Raw genomic sequence first — 19,432 nt, 5'->3', positions numbered from 1 at the left:
GGGCGTTTCCACGTGGTTTTATTGCGCTCCGGGCCCTTCCGAGAGCGCAGCTCGGCACCGCGGCGGCACCGAGCGCTCCGCCCTCAGCTCTCGGGGCCGGCCGAGGCCTGCCGGGCGCGGCGGTTCTGCAGCAAGCGGTAGGCCCGGACGCCGCACAGGTACCCGCCGTACACCGTCAGCAGCATCATGGAACCGGAGAAGGCCTTGTAGCCGAAATCAGCCAGCTGCTTGCCGGACACCATGGCCGCTCCTGCAACACAGCGCGGCGCTCACACCCAGCAGCGCTCCGTCCACCCGCCCCGTCCCGCTCCTTACCGCCGCCCGTCGGCTCCACTTCCGCCGCCGCGCCTGCCTCAGGGCCGCGCTTCCGCCCGGCGCCCCGCCCCCCGCGTCACGTGAGAGGGTGACGTCAAGCCGCACCGCCTGCTGGGAGATGCAGTACGCCGAGGCGGGAGGCGGCATCACAGCGCCCCCTCGCGGGGCCGCTCCTTCACCTCCACCGAGCCGCAGGCGCTCAGCCCCGCGCGCTGCATCCCGGCCGCCGCTACCCGGGGCCTGCGCTGCCCTGCTTTGCGGCTCCCCGTGGCTCTCCTGACCTTCCTCAGCACCCTGAGGTGCCTCTGCTCACTAAAAGCGGAAAGCGGAAAGCGGCCCTGTGCGAGGCTGAGGACCAGCGGCCTGGAGGAGACGGCTTTCAGCTTAGGGAGTCCCCACTGAGGGGGGCACTGGGCCTCTCCCCATCCCTGAGGGCTCCCAACCTGAGGAGTTTCTCCAGAAGGACGATGAGAGTTGTCCATGTGCCCTGTCCCAAGCCCTGCTCTCTCTTCAGGCTGCAGAGCCCTGAGCCATGCAGGAGCTGCAGCACGCAGATGTGCTGAGACTGCAGAACATAACTCCAAATGGCAAAGGGAAGACTTTTTATAGCTTGTGAACTCCAACACTGGTGTGAGGCATGGGCTGCTGGAAAGCTGGGGACACGGAGCACCCCCAGGTGAGAGCTGGGGCCTTCAAGGCCTGCAGGAATGGCACAGTGGTGGAGAAATGACTGCTCGGAGCGATGCACCTCCACAGCAGATGGGTTAACAGCTGAATTCCAGTCCAGAACAAAGCTCTGCATCCTGCTGCAGGTGCTGGCAACAGCAAACTGAGGTGAGAAGCTGCAATGTTTCAAGGGAGGAGAGCTCAGTCACACTGTACGAGCCTCAAGTGGGATTCCTGAAGCCCATCAAGACAAAGGGGAGCAGATGTCGTGCCAGCCCTGCAAGGAGACACTGGGCTTCCTTTATCCTCCCTCCAACCTTGCTAAAAAAGTTCCTCATCAGAGAAAGCCAGAGCTGGCTACTTTGTGTGCTTTTCAGCTCAGTTGAATTTAAAGGTCGTAGGGTGCCACGAAGAATGCACGTCTAATAAAAGGCACAGAAACAACTGCAGAGCCAGCAGATTAAATTCCCCTAGCAAGAGGGTGAGTGGAGAGCTAGCGGGCCTGGAAAGGTCACTCAGTGTGAGATGCATTTCAAAGAAAGACAGTGACTAGGCAGGGGAGAAATGAATAAAACAGCACAGAATGTCCCAAGGAACTGAAACAGCAGAGAAGGGGAGGGCTGGGGTAGCACAGTGGAATCCTGACCTGGTTCCTGCAGGCCCCAGGTGGGATTGGGATTCTGTACCCTGCTCAGCAGTGCAATCTCAACACTCTGCAGCCCTCAGCTAAGACTTAGTGCTGGAACTGCTGCTGAAAAAAATCAAGTGGGATGCTGCGCTGTGTTCTCACCCAGTACTGTCCTGCCGTGTGTTATTACTCACTTCTGGAACAGCACACAAAGCTGCATCCCCAGGAAGGAACTGACACTGCCCTCATCTGCACCGTTAGCAAGAGCAGCAGGCACCAACCCAAAGACAACGATGCACCAGAACCACAGAGTGAACGGCCTCCCCTTCCCCCTCCAAATTTATTATAATTTATTATAATTTTACACAAGTTCATTGCCAGTCAGAGAACCTGCAGCACTCGGACCTGGCCTGAGGGCATTCAGCAAGACCTGCAGCAGCTCTAGCCTGCCCCGGATGGGAAATGCCAGCCACTGGACACAGTGCCCTGAACGACAGCTGCAGCAAGCCAGAGTCAGTGTCTGAGGGGCATCTAGCAGCCAGCTGGACAAGGGGCAAGTTTCAAAAGCACAGCACAAGGCATGAGACCTCTGTCCCCTGCTGTGCTGCGGAAGGGCTCTCTGTACCTGTTGTGGATCACATCCTTTGCTGCCCCTTGTCCTGCCCGTGGGCAGTCGCACAAGAGCAGGGAAAGCGTGGAACCTGCTTTCTCAGCTCTTGTAAATGCACACAGAGAAGCAGAGGCCAGCCTAAGGCAGATAGTGGAACAAGCCAGAGAGAAGGCAAAAAGCTGCTGTGGATCATTCCTCTAAGAGCAACAGCCCAACTGCTTTATCAGGTACCCTGCCAAGGGCTACGCAGCCTGCCAGCTGCTCAGAAAGACTTCGGGGCAGTTGGTCCCTGCATTGCCAAAGCCAGCCAGAGAACAAGTTGATACGAGGGAGGAGAGCTGGCCAGGGACAGCCAGCAGGCACAGAATTAGCACAGGCAGATCAGTGACAAAAGGAGTCAGAGGCCAGGGTCAGCTGTGAGAACAAAAAGTGAAATCATTGAACTCCAAGGGCTCTCTCTGGAGCTGCCCTCACACAGGCAAAATGCTGGCTGTGCTGTGCAGCAAAAGCAGCTGGTGGTGACTGAGGAAGCTGCACATGGCAGGGGGCAAAGAGCTATTTTATATGCTGGTTCTTAGAAGAGTGATGATCAGCTCCTTTGAAAGTCCTCGGGAGCTTCAGTCTCTTGTGGATCCTGGAAGGAACTGACACAGCCCCTCTGTGAGACAGTTAAGACAAAAGCAACAGCAGCAAGCAGGGAAGAGCTAGTGTCATGCCAAGAGGCCCCACGGGGCTAATAGCAAAGCTTGACCTGCCAGGCAGTGCCTCCTGCATAGCCTGGATCGATCACGACGACCTAACAGTCTCTCTGAGAACTGAATCCACCAAAGCAAAAGAAAGGGAAAGGAGGAAGATGCTCAGCCCCACTCAGGGCAGGATCTAGGCAGCAGCAGAAGCTAAATGAGCCCTTCAGAGAAAAAAGGAGATCAGCAGGTACCTCCGTGCAGATGCCAGGCTCAGACAGGGGAACCTCTGCCTTTGCAGTGATCTGCAAAGGCTCCCAGAAGTCTGGGCTCCTCACAAAGCTGTAGCAAGGTGGTGTAGGTGGGAGCTCATCCCTCCTCTCAACAGGATTCGTGGTTGTGCAGGCAGAGCCCGTTTACATGTGCTCAGGGTGGTTCTGGAGACACTTGATGACATCAGAAACAGGTTTGCCCTCATAGCAGATCTGATAGACAGCTGTGAAGAGGGGGAACCTACGGGCAGACCAATGCAATCTCTCAGAGCAGAGTCACAGCACCTGGTGCACTGGGCAGCAGCAGCTCATTGGGTGCAGGCAGTGCAGTGCTCACCACAGCAGTGCAGACAGTGAGGGAGATGGGGGGGAGTTCCACCCCCAACCCAACCTCAAAAAAGCAAACAAGGGAGATGAGATCACTCACTTATCCACCATGTTCTTCATTTTAAGGATGTGATGCAGCTCAGCAGACGTCTGGGGACCTTGCAGCTTCTGCCCATTCAACATCTCCTTCTCCAGCTGCTCAATAGACTGCAACAACCCAAAAGAGAGGGAGTTGGACACTGCCATGTCATCCAGTACCCCATGTTCACTCTCTGGAGCTGGGTTATAGCACTGGGCAAGTGAAGGCCGATACCCTGGTGCTATCTGGCCCTGCGTTGTTGCAGGTTTCAGGCTCCCCTCGCTGCTGCTCCCTGCTCTGCTCACCTTCCCAGTCTTGGCAAAAGCCTCGGCCACTTTTCGGTTGCGACCACCGTAGCAGGTGGTGATGAGATCAGCGATCCCACAGCTCTCCAGGAAGGTGGAAGGGGTGACAGGGCCCTTGCAGAAGATCTTGGCGAAGCTAATCATCTCCATCAGCCCCAGACGGATAACAGCAGCCTTTGTATTGTCTCCAAAGCCAAGACCATCGCAGAAACCAGCCCCTACAGCCACAACGTTCTGGAAAACAACAGCACAGAGCGATGTGTTCCCAGCAAAGCCCAGGGCACTGCTGTATCTACAGGTGCCAGTGGTGATGCCATCAACAGACTGCTGCCTGCCCCTGCCTGTCTGGTCACCACCACCCTCCAAGCAGCTGAGCAGGACATGCACAGAGCTCCCTCCAAAGCCAGGCCTTCTGCACAGCTGTCTCTGCAAGCTGGAGTGTGATATCCAGAGGAGATCACTCCGTGCTCCCTGCAGAGCTCAAGCCCTGCAAACCACAGTGAGCAGCTCACCCACCTTCAGAGCACCACAGATCTCTACAGTGTCAGCTTCCTGCACCACTGTGACCCGAAAGTTCGGTGTCTGCATCAGCTCCTTCAGGATCTGCCCATACTGTACATTCTTACAGCCTAACGAGAGAGAAGGGACAAGATAATGGAGCAGACTCTAAAGGAGAACTGCATTCCAACCCACCCATGAGGTCTTGCTGCATTCAGCACAGCGAGAGGAATCCGTTGCCCAAATGATGGACATGGCTAAACATTTGCAGGCCCACAGAGTGCCAAGCACACACTGCCTGGCAGATAACCAAGGTTCAAACTTGGAATTCCCAGAAGACAGGGATGATCCCTACCACAGAATTGGCACGTCCACTTTTAAAGGCATCTTCAGAGATGGCAAAATTTAGGTTTGGAGACTGCTGTTCTCCCTGCAGTGCCCTGCACCAGAGCGTCCCTGCATGTTCACAGTGACAGCATGCTCTGCTTACTCCTCTCCAGGCTCCTGCATGGCTTGTTTGCTTTGTTTTAAATACAGGCACTTTGAATCTTGTAACTTCTAACCCAGAGAACAGTTCTGTTGGTTTTGGCTGCTGTGTGTGATTCACAAACAGTGTGGAGGATGTCAGGAACTGCCACCAGGTGAACTTTGAAGCAGCCCTGGCTAGCAGCAACGCAAGCCCAGGTGAGTGTCCTTTGAAGTCCAATGAAATGAAAGTAAGTGAACTATTTCCTCAAAGGTCTCCCCTGTGGCCACCCCATTCATTTGAGCCAGGCTGACTGCCAGATGTTCAAAGTCAGCGCTGTCAGGAGCGTCCAGATGTTGGCTCCTTACCGATGGTTGTTTCGCAGAACTTCTCATCTGCCACTTCACTGGCAATGTTGGCCCCCATGAGGACACTCATCTCAATTCCCAGTTTCTCGTGGATGATGTCTGAGATCAACCTCAGCCCATCTGGTCCTTCATCCACCCCCTGGGAGACAACCAGGGACAGAGATGAGCTCGTGGCCTGGGAGTCCTGGCCCCATTCACCCCAATGCTGCCATCCCAGCAGCCCCCCATGCTCAGCTGCACCCCACTCCTCACCCATGGGCCCTCACCCATTCCTACCCCATAATACCTCCAAATCCCTGCAAGGCAGTGCCCTGTTCCCCGCGTACACCGCTCTAAACCCAAAACCTGTTAATTGCAGGGGAGTAGATGACCATTAAAGGTCCCTCCCAACTCAAAAAATCCTATGATGTTAAGATTCTAAGACTCCAATTTCTCCTTGAAAAGCTCATCACCCTCCTGGCCATGCCTCTGCTCACACCTTGATGAGTGACATCCCGATAGCACCTTTCTTCACGTGGGCCTTGATCTGGTCGCAGACTTTGCCGATGAACTGATGGGGCACCACGAACAGGAGGATGTCAGCCCCGGAGCAAGCTTTCACCAGGTCGGGCTCTGCCACCTGCACAACACAGCTGCCATCAGGAACTTGTCCCCAAGGCTTTGTAGAGGGGGGCCTGCCCTAACCCACAGCAAGAGGAGCAAGGGTTTTGGGGACAAACTGCCCCACGCTCCCCTTCTAGAGGGACTGGAGAACCGCAGAGCGAAAGGCTCAGCCTGGTTCCCTGTGCACCAGCTTGGAGGCAGCAACACTTGGCCTTGAGAGCAGCGAGATGGCAGAGCAGGGGCAAAGGTGGGCAGGGAGAACAACCAGGACAGCAGCTCATCCCAAAGTGTGCCACGAGATCACTGGGAATGCAGGAGCCCCGTCGCACCCCTTCCTTCACGCTGCTGGCACATGGGGCTGCGACAGCACAGCAGCTTTTATTACCTGTCATCAAGGTGATAAAACACGGCCCTCGTGCACAAAAGGCCACCAGCAGGCACTCACCACGTTGGGGGGCAGTTTGTGCCCCGGCAGGTACTTGACGTTCTCGTGCTCGGTGTTTATGATCTCGGTGAGCCGCCGGCCGCCCACCTCCTCCTCCAGCACCCACATGTTCACCGTGTTCTCGAAGGTACCCAGCCGTGCCGCATTGCTGCCCACGATCTTGGCGATGGCCGAGCCCCTGTGTGGTAGGGGAGGGGGTGGGGGGGAAGGAAAGGAGCCGTGGGCGGGGGGGCACCGGGGCTGCCGGCACCGGGGGGATCCCGAGGCACCGGGAATGACGCAGTGCCCCGGGAGGGCAGCTGGGATTTGGGGACCAGGCGGGCGCTCACCAATTGCCGGAGCCCACGACGCAAACCTTCTTGCCACCCATGGCTCAGAGACGCAGGGCGCTGCGCAGCACGGAGCCCAAGGGCGCTATTTGAAGGTTGTGCCCGGTGGGGCCGGCCCGGCCCGCCCCCCGCCCGCCCCGATCCGCCCCGCCGAACCGGGCACCGGCCCGGCCGCGGTGCTCGCTACCCCGGAGCAGAGGAGGAGCGGCTCAGGTCGCTCGCAGCCGCCGGTACGGCTGTCCTGCCTCTCTCTCCCTCTCCATTTTCTGCAGAAAAGCCTTTTCTTTCCTCCCGATAAGTGCCTTTCCCCCCTGCCTCCACCTCCCCCCCCAGTAGGAAATTTGAACCGTCTGACTGCAGACCCAGCACGCAACCCAGCCTTAACCTCAGCGGCAAGCAGCAGCCCTGACTGCTTGACCTTAGGTGCTGCCCTTGCTTCTGTGCTCAGGATCTCATGAGCGTCCTCAAGCTTTGTGCAAAGGGTTACCTAAGGGCAAAGTCCCTTCTGCACAGCTCTTAACACATCCAGGTAACCTTTTTCTCCAAATTTTGCGGTGTGGGCACTAGGCTGGCTAGCATTCAGCAGCAGCTTGGCCACTGGATTTCCCTTTTTGCTCAAAATCCTTCGCTCTTTTACCACAAAAGCACCCTGGAAAGGCTCAGTGGACTCCATCAGCCAGAGATCCTTTCAAGAAAGGCACCGTGCAAAAGGCTCAAGTGGGAAGAACATTTTCTCTGCAGTTCCTTAAACCAGCTGGCTTTGTTTAAAAAGTGAAATTAATCCTCTTCCTTCCCAGGCAAATACACAAGTTGTCATCCACTAAGGCAGCTGCTGAGAGAAAGCGTACTGTCAGCACTGAAGGAGGACAGCTTCTTTCACAGGCTTTTATTAAAATTGGGTGACATCTACAAGGATACAGTACAAAAAAAAAAAAAAAAAAAAAAAAAAAGTTTTGGTCCATGGGAAAAAAAAAAACCCAACCAACGTAATAGTTAAGAAAAGCAGTTATTCTGCAACAGCTATGTTTGCCTACGCAGTGTTCAGCATCCTTCATGTGCAACTACCCTGAGGAGTCACTGGGCTGCTTCATCAGCACCAAGACCTTCCCCCCAGTACCACAGAGGAGCAGTTTCAAAAGGGGGCAAAGGAGAAGGGGAGGGTCTATTACTCACAGACATGTGGGAACACAGACATGGGAAGGGCTCCCAAAATCACAGCAACCTTCCCAACCACACCACAGCAAGGTGCAGGGATGGGGAGGGCTGTCAGTAACATGGTTTCGCAGCTGTTCCAAGAGAACGCGACCAACTTTGCTTTACAGTCCATTTGCATTACAGTTCCAAGCAGAAATACTGAGATCTAGGCTGAGAGAGGTCCTTCTCTTACCCCTGACCCCTGGTTCACTAGTAAATAATTCCACGAAGAGGCATAAGAGCTGCTACTCCCCATGTTAAAAAAAAAAGTCTACTTGTACATTCCTGATCCATAACTTGACTCAAAAACACAGGAGTTTCAGCATGGAAACATCTGCTAACTCAATACATGCTTGGGGCTTCCTCCACTCCCAAGGGATGGATCCGTACTCCCAGACCCACAGGAAGGAGCCTCTGGTCCCCACAGCAAATGACATGTGATAACAGTCCCAAAGGAATGAGCATACAGTACTCTGCCCCTGCACAATTGCACTGGGCAGCTGCTGCATTCCCTCCCTCTACAGGAAAAGCAAGCAGGCAGCTGGCTTGCTGGAACCATAAGCCGAGGCTTTTTCTCAGCTCTCCAGCACTTCCACATCTGTGCAGTGAGACGATGCTTCATCTCCCCTGTGATTCCCAGCTCAAGGCAGTCTTTCATGAACGTGAAGGGAGCAGGACAAGGAAAAAGGGACAAGGGAAGAAAAGATTCTCTATGCAGTCCAGTAACTTCCTCAAGGAGGAGAGTGACCTGTGAGGCAGCCCAGTGCAGCAGCCCCCTCCCAGCGAGGGAGGGGAGGGCTGGAGGTATGTCAGCATCCTGCCCACTCCATTTCCCGGTACCTTGCTACTAACTGAGGCAGAGACCAGACTAGCCACAGAACTCTGCCCTTTGAGCAGATCCTGACTTCCCAGTCAGGTCTCATGTGTGCCACAACTAGATGCTAGTTGAAGAGGAACGGGAAGAGGAAGAGTTTCTGAACTTGAGAGGAGCTCAAAGTCAGCATTCAAACTGGCTACTGGGGACACTACAGGCAGCACGGAGTCTAGGGGAGGCTCTTGGAAGCCTTGGGACTGACAAGGCAACAGTCAGGAAGAAAACCAGGTAGAAGTGTGTACTTGTTGGAGCCTGTCTGCTTGCCACACCCCAGAAGACCCCAGGTGTCGTAGAGCTGCCCCAGCAGAGACAATGCCAGGATGGATGACGGTGCAGGGCTTGGCACCACAGCGTGGTTACGTGAGCCTTAACTGCGTGCTCTGCAGCACCCTGTCTCCACAAGCAGCTCTGATGCCTTCTGGATGGGGAGGAGATGAGGGCCTATGTGTTGCGGATTCCCAGGGCCTGCTCCAGCTCCTGCCGTCTTTGCTGAACCTGGAAGAGAAGAGTTGCAGCATTAACACAGACAGCAGCGCAGTGTTCAAGTACCACAGGGCCCATCTGGATGGGGCTGAAAGCAAACGGGGGATCATAATGCACTAGCAGTGTCTGAAAGCGAGGCTTAACACTGCCCCTTTTCACCAGGGCATGAGCCCCAAGAAGTGGCAGTTACACCAAGCCACTGGGTCTGGAAGGGACCCTGCCTGGGGACACTCACCTTGGAGTAAAAGTATCTGCACACAGCTTCCTGAGCCCATGGCTGGAAGTAGAACTCGGCTCTACGCTCCTCTTCAGGATTCCCAACAACATCAGTCATCGTCTGAAAGCACAAAGGACAAAGCAGTTCAGGGAGTACGAAAGCTCTGTGCTGAACAAAACTACACCCCCTTTGCCTCAAAGACACTTCAGTTCAGTCAGGTCAAGTCCTTATGTTTGATTTCAGTTCAAGTCTTGCTTTCTGAGCAGGAAATTGCCTTTCTCTCTCTGTGGGAGCTAGTTATAATGAGGGAAGCATGTGACTGGATCCACCTTCCACACAAGAAAAGCTTTTACCTTCAAGTCCCGGCACTGGGACTGGAGCCAGTCATTGATGAAGCCCTGAGGATCTCGGGCAAAGCTCAGCATGAACTCACGCTGGGTCTTCAGCTGGTTAATTGTCTCTATTGTTTCATGGATCTGAAGGAGATAAGCACAGCATTGGGACTGCTGAATAGGGAAAAGTGTCAGAGAAACATAAAGAGATCCAAGATGAGAAGGTGAATTCTTATATTCTGGTTGGTTTGTCAGATAGGATTCACAGCTCCCAGGTTCCTGCTGTAAGGGTTTTTCCACTGACCATTTGCTTTAAAACTCTGCTTCAGGTAAAGCCACCTATCTAAACATTGTTGCCCTACTCTAGCTTCCAAATGCCCAACAGAGCAAAGCTGAACTGTCACATTCAGAGCTCATCTTGCTCCACAGATACACTCCTATCTGGTAATCTGGTAATGAGGATGGCAGATCTGAAGGAGCTCTTCTTACCTTGTTATCCAGAGCAGCAATTTCCTGTTGACTGGCAGTTGATAGCAGGAATGAATTCATCTGAGTCTTCAAGGTGTCATCCACCTCCACATCGATGTCATAGCAGGCTGTTTTCTTCTGGTCATTAGGATCAACACTGGGGGCATCCACAAGAAAGGAACCAGAAAGAGTAGTTCAAAAAGCCATCACATCAAATTGTGACTGTTCTGATGCAGCACAAGGACTGCCAGAAGGGATAAGTCAAGCCAGTGTCAGCTTCAGCTCTAACAGCAAACAGCAAGGCTTTATTGATGTCTTTGCTGCATATGGACTAAGTGATTGTTCCAAGCAAATTTCTACCCACACACGTGTAATGAAAGGCAGTATGAGTTCCTTGTGAAAGAGGGACACTGAGTCAAAGTTCTGTGTGAAGAAATAACGGCAGGCAACGCAGAGAAACTACTACTGAAAAGTCAGAGCACATCCCATCATCTTCCTGTGCCAGACTCATCCATCCTTTCCTCTCCTCTTTCTAGAAACAAGAAGCCTCACCTGATCACATGATTAATGATGATCGGTTCTGGAGGCATAAGCAGCGCATGAAGCCTTTGTGGAATTTCAGAGAACTTCATCCGCTGGGATTCAAATATCTGTGACAGAAACACAGGGCAAGGAACACAAGCTGTGTCACAGACCGCTGCCAGCCGACCAGGGAAAGCTGAAGCAGTTGCTCATTCCCACCACAAATCCCGTTACCTGCTGGAGGTATTTGTCACAAATGACGTACTCCCGCTCGTGAGGGTCCTGCAGCTTGTGGGTCTTGATATATTGCCACAAAGCCTGGATGATCACTGGGCGAGTCTGAGTGTGGATCCCCAGGAGACGAGCCAAGCGGGGATCCAGTTTGAACTGGGGAGGCTGAAAGAAAAAGCAAGGAGAGGTGAGACGGGACTTACGGCCACAGAGACAGCAAAGCAAATGCTACGTGTGCCCAGCGCTGCTATCCAACATCTCACCTGGTAATCGAGCATCAGAAGGACAGTGCAGCGCACGTTGACGTCTCCTGGCCTCTTCACCTGGAAGCCATCTGTCTCCTGAGTTGTAGCAGTTCTGTGCCACTGGAATATGTGCAACAGGAGGGGGATTTAGCTGCACTCACACGCTCGACTCCTTTTGCTCCTGCTGCTTGCCACCCAACCTCACCCACGACAGAAGATTCATCTTATTCCCATTTATAGTTTGAAACAAGAGTTAATGCATTTATTCAGAGCCCAGGCAAGTCAGTGGAAAAGCTAAGATAAGAATTCAAGAGAATTCAGCCCTGGCTCCCAGCCACTTGCTAAAGCCTTAAATACCCCACTTCAGAAGTTACTAATTACATACAAATCCAGTCTGCTGGAACAGCAACCCATGTGTAGAGATAATACAGCAAAAAGAAGCAAGCTCACCTCTACCAGGTGATTGTCAGGGCCATAGAGGTCTTTATCAAGTTCAATAACCAGAGATTTAAAGAAGGATGAGAACTTTCTTTTCTGTTTGGTGGCATCGTATTTGGACAAAGCAGACTGCAAGCAACACAGGAAGGAAGAGAGTCAGGAGAGCACGTTCCAGGACTCAAGCACAGGCAAGGCATACGACAGTGTTCCTTTAAGTTGTGAACACTTACATTCATCAATACATGCTCGAAAATCAAGTTCCAAGTCAAAAATGGTGAAAGACTGGAGATAAAGACGAGCTTGGAGGAATTAACTTACTCAGCAATTACATAAAATGCGAGTGCCCTGCTTCTAAGAGCCAGGGTACACAAGTGCCACTGATAGGCTCTCACCATTAATTCTTATAGCTATAAGAACTTTGTATAACTCATGTTCTGCCATGGGGATACCCATCGGTCTCCGAGTTGGGCTCTCGGTCTCGTCACCATCAGACTCCTTGGAAAACAGAGATGAAGGAGGATATCAAGCCCTTAGCTACACTCCCAGACACTAGGAAACTGGTTCAATTGCCAATTCCAGATCCATAAAATCAACTCTGTGGTTGGGTGTCTCACTCACATCTTCCAGCAGCCGTCCTTCCACTCGAAGCTCCCAGGAAGCCACTGTTCCTTCACCATCCTCAGCATCCGACTTGGCTGGATTGAAGGTATTGGAGATAAAAATACGTAGCTTTCGCTTTTGCTGCAGGAAAAAGCATCAGCTCAGTATTCATTCTGAAGGAAAAGGATGAGAATCTCGCTTATGTTTTGTTAAAACAAAGCTTAATTTTCTTCTTTTCCTCATATATCCATTCTCTCAGGACAAACAGCACAGAGAGAGGCGGTCTTGGTTCTACTCCCCACTTAAGTCTCAAGCATTACAGTTCTTTATATGCTTACAGGGATATGACACAACCTTCAGAGCCCTCCTACTCTCCTGATTACAGTAAGAATCTCTAAACATCCCCTGCCTACCTTAATGGGCCGTTTCAAAGCCTCCTGGATATCCAAGCGTTTCCTCATGATCGTCTGGTCCAATTTCCTTTCGAAGGCCAGCAGGTCCATATAAGCTTGAGACTCAGGCACAAGTTCACGAATCTACAGCAGAGCACAAGCCAATCAAAAATGCTAATCTCCATCAATTCCCCCACATCTCATACCAGAGGCTGTCAAATGCATGTGCCACTCACCCTCTGAGGTAGAATTTTGTCTGCCATCTTCTTCTTTTTAGCACTGTAAAGTAAGGAACGCATTAAAATGACAACCACTGTGCTAATTAAGAGTGGACCCTCACAAAAGGAGATGAGGTTTGTCTGGTTTAGGACCATGGCACCAGCAATGCTCTCAGCCCTACAGCAGCTGATCACCTCAATACATCCCCAAGGAAAGCACTGAAAGCAGGGCTGCATCACTGAAAAGGAAGCACTGACAGAGCAACCAAAGGGGCTTATGGCTCAATTTGCTTCAGACAGACTTTTCTAGGAGACTCAGCATTACCAATATTACCAAGGCATCACACTGTACTGCCAGAAACCGAATGTAAACTTGCTCTTGTCCAGCAGCTGCACATTACTCTTTTATCTGCTGGAATCTCCCTTCTCCCAGAGAAGAAGCTGCACAAGAACATCAAAGTCTCTTTCAGCCACCCAACAAAAAGCAGCAATGAGAGCCCCAGGCCTGGCCCTGCACACAGAAAAGCTTTGTGCTGCTATAAGCAGCCAGCAGATGACACCAAGTCAGCGCCTGCCCCTTCAGAGAGGACTCTCAGCACGCTCTGATGTCAGTGCCTGCCCACACCCTGAAACACAGATCTTGTCCCATAGGCTTTGTGGGGAGAGAAGCAACGTGTCTGCGCCCACCTGAGGATGCCGTGAGCACCCTCACTGCCCTGGGGATGCACAGAGAATGCCTTGAAGACCCCATGGACCAAGGATGCCCTGAGGTTCCTCCTTGCCCTTGGGATTGTCCTAAGGAACCCTGCTACCATAGGAACGGCCAAGAATGCACCCAAGACTCCTCTGCTGTCCCGGGGACGTCCTCAGGATCCCTGCTGCTCTGAGGATGCCCAAGGATGTTCTGAGATCTCCACCACCCTAGAGGAGCACGGGGAAGACCTGAGAGCTCCCACGGCTCCAGGGATCCTTCCTATTTCAGTAATGCCTAAGGATATCCTACGCCCCTCACTGCCCTGGGGACACCTGGCAGCATCCAGTGGACACCCATTGCCCCAAGAACCCCCACTGCCAAAGGGGCACCCGAGGATGCCCCACGAGCCTGGCTGCCCCAGGGTTGTCCCAGGCATGTCCGGAGCTCCCATGTCCCCGCCGCTGCCCCCGGTCCTTACTTGTGGTTGCGGTTGGGCACCGCCTGGGGCTGCACCTGCTGCAGCTGCTGCGGCGCGGGCCTCTTGCGGGCCTGGTCCAGGCCGGCCTGCGCCATGCCGGGCCGCACCGCCGGGCTCCCGCCGTACCCGGGCGGCCCCATGGAGGGGCCCTGCGGCGCCAGGCGGCTGCCCGGTAACATCCCGGGGCGCTGCGGGGGGAAGAAGAAAACCGCTCCAGTGCCCACCGGGGGGGGCCGGCCCCGTCCTCGTCCCCGCCGCCCCCGCTCCCTCCCGCCCCGCCCCGCCCCGCAGCGGCCCGCACGCCCCCACCGGCCCCTCCCCTGCCTCACCGGGTAGGCGGCCCCCGGCAGCGGCGAGCGGTACAGGCCCTGTCCCGGGGCCGGGCCCATGCGCACCGGCCCGCCCGGCGTGCCCGGGCCCAGCGCTCCGGCCCCGGCAGCGGCCCCGCCGCCGCCACCGCTGGGAGTCACCGACTGGAAGCCCGCCCGCGCCGCCATCTTCTCCAGCACAAAGGGGAGCGGACCGGAACCGGAGCTCTGACATAGAGTGCGCGCGGACACCGCCCTAGAGCGGCACCTCCTGCAGAGAGCGCCCCCTGCCGGCGGGAGGAGCTGCTGGTGGTGGTGGGGAGCGGGAGGTGGGGGGTGGGGGAAGTTGGTCCTGAAGGCGGGGAAGGGACGGGGTCCTGGGGGCTGCAGGGATCCCAGGGGGCTTCAAGGATCACTATTGTGGAGGAATAGAGTCCTAGAGAAGAGTGCATGGGGGTATGGCAGGGTGTTGGGGGGGTGCACAGGCAGTGGGGAGGGCAGTGGGAGGGGGAGGGGCCGTGAGGAGGAGGGGCGGAGGACCTGGAGTGGGCTATGGGAGGGTGTTGGGTTTGGAGGTTTCAGATACCACGGGGTATTTGTGGGGGGGATGCAGGAGGTGTGGGAAGGGGCAGTGTCCTGGGTGGGGGGTGCACTGACCATGGGGAGGTGCATATGAGGGTGCAGGGTCCTGGGAGACAGTGCTCATGGCATCGAGCCTCGATGCTGTGACTGAGTGGGGGTGTGGGTGCCCTGGGTCCCCCATTCTCACAGGTTCCCCTGTCTGGGACTGCTTCTCTCAGGGTTGGGGGATGCCCGGAGGGGGATTCCTCCCTCAGCAGCTGCTGCACAAGGCACAGCGCTGAATTAAAGGCCGCTTTTTGCAAGTATTAGCATTACTTTCCCTGTCCCCAGGGCACTCATCCGTGTGGTTGTTCACAGAGCAGAGGGGCCTGCATCCAGTCTGCATTAATACATGAATAAAAACTAAGAGAGCAGTCACACCGCAAGTATTAATTAAGCAATTAATGATGATCATGGGCCATTTAGGAGGCTGTCCTGTACAGTGCGTGGCATTGTTGACTGAGGAGAGAAGTGGGGAGGTGTTGGCACCTTTTCCACCAAATTCAGTGTTTCCTGACCTCGATGGAAAACAGGATGATGCTGTGAGCACAGCCATTAGCTGTTGTTTCAGCATCCATGTGTCCGTGCAGTTAATGTAATGCCACCTCCGACAGCCTTGGCGCCTGGCTGCCTGATGAAATATTCATGGGGAGGAGAAGCGGTGGAACTTATCTGCTCCGTATTGTTCAGATGCAGCAACTTCAAGTGAGGCTTAAAACCCGGCAGGAGCCTTGGGCAGGCTGGGAAGTGCCTGGGAGGGACAAAGAGAGGGAGAGAAAGGAAGGGCTGAGCTGAGAGATGAACTCTCTCCAGCAGCAGTTCTCTGTCTGCCTGGAATTTGGGAGCCCAGCACTGCACCCAGTGCTCCAGTTGTGGCCTCTCCAGGGCAGAGTAGGGGGGAGATGCACCTCCCTCTCTCAGCCAGCTGTGCAGTGCACCCCATGGAATCGTTGGCCTTCTTGGCCACCAGGACACACTCCTGGCTCATGGTTACCCTGTTGGCCACCAGAAGACCCATGTCCTTTTCTGCAGAGCTCCTTTCTAGCAGCTCAGCCCTTGTCCACTCCTGTAACCCACACTTACAAAATGCAGGATCCTAAGAGATCCCTGAGCTGAGCGTAGTGTTGCCCCAGCTCCCTCTCTCCAGGGATGTTCTGTTGCCAGTTCTCCTTGTCCCCTGTCATTAGCTGTGTTTCATAAGAAACGGGGGGGAAAATAACCCAGTGTCTCCTTACACTTGTCCTTTCTCCTTCCCTCTGCCTGAGGGTTTGCTTGGTTCACTGCTCAGTGAAATGCTACCCGTGCACCTTCGTTTCCTGCACCTGCTGGCATGAGGCAGCTCTGCTGAAACCTTCCCCAGCCTGCGTGGCTCTGGCTCCAGGCAGCCGAGCAGCATCCAGGGCTGTGTAATTATAGCCCAGCGCCTGTTTCTGCTGGCAACGTTAGCAGAGAGCAAGTGGTAACCAGGAGTTATTGCTGTGAAGGAGAGGAGGTGATGCTATCTGTGCTGCCACTATCTGCATGGTGCGTGATTAATCCTTGCTCTGTAGGGTTCCAGCAGCCACACAATCAATGGTGTGCAAGCAGGTGCTTCCCAGCAACCTCAGGCTGAGGCGTGCAGCACCTTGTCCTCGCGTGCATTGTCAGTGGTGCTTCCTGGGGAGTGTAATTAACTCCTTGTCTTGTGCGCAGTGTGCACCAACAGCCTTGGATGCACACTCTACATGCATCACACATCTTGCAGCGCGCCAGCTGTTTGCAGCCCATCCCTGTAATCCTGAGCAATGCAATGATCCTTGTTCCTTGCTCTGGTGGTGTATGGATGGTGTGCACGTTGGAGCCTGGAGTCAGAAAATGTACAACTTGTCCACTGCTCTCGTTGGGTCCTGTCTGGCTTCTGTCCATGCACCCATCCCTCACCTATTTCAGGCTCCAGGGCTGGGAATTGCTCTGTCTGTGCTGCTTTTGGGGTCCCTGCACCCCTCTGCGAGGCGGTTCCGGGCTGTGACTTGCACGCTGCTTCCATCCGCAGCAAAGACCTCAGGCTGAGGCTGAGGATGCGATGCGAGGTTGCAGTGGATGGAACCCAGCACGTTCTTGGGCAGCTGGGGAAGAGATTGTGGGGCTGAGCTGCTGCCTGCCCCTGCAGCAGGAGCTGCTGAGTGCCACTGCAGAGGTAGTGAGCATAGTGAGCTGCTCTGGCTTCACAGTGTCTGCCTGCAATTAATTTAGGTTCATTAACTCCCTTCTGGGCTTAGCTATATCATCCTGTTCCTATTCAAAGCCCACCCTGTGGCCTTTGCAGCACCAGCTCTGGCAGAGGAGGACTGGAATAGCAGCAAGTCTCTTCTAGTTTGAATGCACACCACCCATCTGCTATTTCCAGGAGCAAGTTTGGCATTTCAGCATACCCTGCCCACTGCCCGTTTGCTATTATTCAATCTCCATTGGGTCCCTAGGGCTTTTTTTGGATGCCCAGTGCTGGATTTGGCATGCTACTTTTGTTCTTTGCAGCTAGAAATCTGAAGGACAGAAACTGTTTACAAATGGCTTGTACTACAGCTGCTACTAACTTGGTTAAAATAAAACCAGGTAATATTTGAGTTCGTGACGCATTTCTGCTGACCTCAGGGGGATCTGTCCCAAAACGGAAGCGTTGGAGCTGCTGAAGATCAGCATCTGCACAGATGTGAATCCTCCTCCCTCTGCTTGGGAGCAGAAGTCGATTCCCATCCTCCAGCCCCAAAGCATCTATTGGGTGTGCTCATGGTGGAACAGGACCAGGGATGTGGGGCTGGAGCCCACCTGAGCACCAGGGCTCAGTGAGGAGCATTTCCCACAGCACAGACAGGCTCGGTGCTCATCAATTTTATCATTCTTTATATCGTCGTTAAGAGTAGCAGGTATTGATGTACAATGCATCTGTCATCTTATTGTGCTTCCTATGAAAATGTGTGTACATAGTACAGATACCAGAGAGAATTCAACACTTTATACACTTGAAGGCATTCAGAGATCAGTAACAGAAAAAAAAATGGCACAAGAACAAGGCCTAGATGCTACGGAATGGATATCTACACTGATATGATGCATGTATAGATATATATATATATATATGTACACATATATATATAGTCATATATATTATATATAAGAAATATAAAATGCAGATGGCATAATAGAAACAAACCAAAAGTTGTATGTTCCAACAGGCGAGCCTCAAGGTCACATCCCAGCCCCATCTTTAAAAGCTTTAACGGGCGAAAAAGGAAGAAAATAAATACATGAAATGCAGTGAAACATTAGGAAAAATCCATAAGAAAATTTATGGATGCGGCCAACCTTTTGTCTTTGGGTGATTGCTGGATAACAAAGGACTGACCCCCAGTTCCTAATTTTGGTCAGGAAGCAAATAATAATGAGGATAATAATGGGGGGGGAAAAAAAAAAAAGGGGGGGGGAAAAAAGTCTAGAAATAATAACTACTAAAAAGACTTATTGCAAAAGCTCTTAAAGAGAAGAAGCACTTCAGCCCCAGGAAGGCTCTTGCTTGGTGTGGGGGCTGAGGGTGGCCAATGGCCCCACTGCTGGGAGGGGGCAGCGATGGGGAGAACTGGGGGGCCCGGGCCGTGAGCTTCGATGGTGCCCAGGGCTCATGGCCCCCAGGGGTGGCCGTTGTTGGGGGTTGGGAGTGGGGTGGGAGCCTGCAGCCCTGTGGCCAGTGTGCCGCAGAGTGTCCCTTAAATCTGTCCCTTTGTTGATGCTGGGGCTCCTATGGCTGCCCAGCCAACTCAGTACCGAGGGGAGCTGGAGATTTCCTTAGGCTTTTCTCCCCGAGGACGGTTGTTTTGAGGGCTGCATGGGGGGAACCCCAGATTTCCTGGGGACTGCGGGGTAGGGAGGCCACGCTGTGACAGGGCAATGAGGCCCCACACTGTGACAGGGCCCCACACCATGATGGAGCCTCACACCATAACGGGGCCCCACACAGTGACAAGGCCATACACCACGATGGGACCCCAAGCCATAACAGAGCCCTACACCATAACCAGGCTGCAGGCCCTCTGCGGTCCCCCAAGGCACAGCCCTCCACCCAGCGGCCCAACATTGCCAACCCCGGGGCGGAGGCCGAGGAAGACATTTTGGAGAGGTGGAGCCGCTCCGTTTTGTGCACATGGAGCGGCTGCGGGCGCCCAGGCAGGGCTGTCATGGTGAGAGACGGCCCAAGGGGCTCTGCTGGGGCTCTGAGATGATGCCAGGCACGGGGACAGGCGCAGGCTGAAGGCTGGGGAGCAGAATGAGCATGGAGACGACGGACGGACGGACGGACAGACGAACAGGGCTGTGGATGGAGACTCTGCGGCCCGAAGGCTGCTTCTTCTTGGCTTCTGGGTTTCTAGTTAAAAAGGCCGAGGGGAGCCGAGGGGGAGGAGACGGGGCAGGCCCGCGCCCCGGCCCGCTGTGCGTGGCTCCACGGCTGGGCTGCAGCCTCCTCGAGTCTCTGAGCCAGCGCGGCCCGGCCC

At 54.2% G+C, this 19,432-nt stretch overlaps 3 protein-coding genes across 3 annotated transcripts; all 3 read right to left on the bottom strand.

Moving 5' to 3' along the window:
* Window position 1: 1 nt before the first annotated feature.
* On the bottom strand, window positions 2-369 carry LOC122170980 (cytochrome c oxidase assembly protein COX14). The gene is made up of 2 exons (XM_042838267.1): window positions 316-369; window positions 2-250 (listed from the first exon to the last, which is right to left on the bottom strand). Exon 2 carries the CDS (start codon window positions 240-242, stop codon window positions 84-86), a length of 159 nt encoding a protein of 52 aa, XP_042694201.1. The 5' UTR covers window positions 243-250; window positions 316-369; the 3' UTR covers window positions 2-83.
* A 1,552-nt stretch (window positions 370-1,921) lies between these two features.
* GPD1 (glycerol-3-phosphate dehydrogenase 1) lies at window positions 1,922-6,687 on the bottom strand. Its single transcript, XM_042838266.1, has 8 exons — window positions 6,595-6,687; window positions 6,266-6,443; window positions 5,696-5,836; window positions 5,218-5,356; window positions 4,402-4,514; window positions 3,886-4,119; window positions 3,602-3,708; window positions 1,922-3,415 (listed from the first exon to the last, which is right to left on the bottom strand). Exons 1-8 carry the CDS (start codon window positions 6,633-6,635, stop codon window positions 3,319-3,321), a joined length of 1,050 nt encoding a protein of 349 aa, XP_042694200.1. The 5' UTR covers window positions 6,636-6,687; the 3' UTR covers window positions 1,922-3,318.
* A 778-nt stretch (window positions 6,688-7,465) lies between these two features.
* Window positions 7,466-14,477, bottom strand: SMARCD1 (SWI/SNF related, matrix associated, actin dependent regulator of chromatin, subfamily d, member 1). Its single transcript, XM_042838281.1, has 13 exons — window positions 14,310-14,477; window positions 13,981-14,168; window positions 12,827-12,869; window positions 12,612-12,734; window positions 12,217-12,339; window positions 11,611-11,727; window positions 11,179-11,280; window positions 10,919-11,080; window positions 10,715-10,812; window positions 10,184-10,319; window positions 9,716-9,838; window positions 9,381-9,482; window positions 7,466-9,157 (listed from the first exon to the last, which is right to left on the bottom strand). Exons 1-13 carry the CDS (start codon window positions 14,475-14,477, stop codon window positions 9,104-9,106), a joined length of 1,539 nt encoding a protein of 512 aa, XP_042694215.1. The 3' UTR covers window positions 7,466-9,103.
* Between the last annotated feature and the right edge of the window lie 4,955 nt (window positions 14,478-19,432).

The sequence above is a fragment of the Centrocercus urophasianus genome, unplaced genomic scaffold (genome assembly GCF_019232065.1).
Source record: "Centrocercus urophasianus isolate 14NV4802_14NV808 unplaced genomic scaffold, USGS_Curo_1.0 seq_75, whole genome shotgun sequence".
Lineage (NCBI taxonomy): Eukaryota > Metazoa > Chordata > Aves > Galliformes > Phasianidae > Centrocercus > Centrocercus urophasianus.
The sequence above is the reverse complement of the archived record's forward strand: the minus strand, read 5'-3'. Positions and strand labels throughout refer to the sequence as shown.

Bases quoted from the DNA above. Each gene is read 5' to 3' on its own strand.
- GPD1 (XM_042838266.1), bottom strand. From the start codon at position 6,635: ATGGGTGGCAAGAAGGTTTGCGTCGTGGGCTCCGGCAATTG. The intron at 4,120-4,401 runs GTGGGTGAGCTG...GTTGTTTTCCAG, and splicing joins AGATCTGTGGTGCTCTGAAG to AACGTTGTGGCTGTAGGGGC. The intron at 3,416-3,601 runs GTGAGTGATCTC...GTCTGCCCGTAG, and splicing joins ATGAAGAACATGGTGGATAA to GTTCCCCCTCTTCACAGCTG.
- SMARCD1 (XM_042838281.1), bottom strand. From the start codon at position 14,477: ATGGCGGCGCGGGCGGGCTTCCAGTCGGTGACTCCCAGCGGTGGCGGC. The intron at 14,169-14,309 runs GTGAGGCAGGGG...TTCCCCCCGCAG, and splicing joins TGCCGGGGGCCGCCTACCCG to CGCCCCGGGATGTTACCGGG. The intron at 11,281-11,610 runs GTGAGCTTGCTT...CACATATTCCAG, and splicing joins CTGACAATCACCTGGTAGAG to TGGCACAGAACTGCTACAAC.
- LOC122170980 (XM_042838267.1), bottom strand. From the start codon at position 242: ATGGTGTCCGGCAAGCAGCTGGCTGATTTCGGCTACAAGGCCTTCTCC.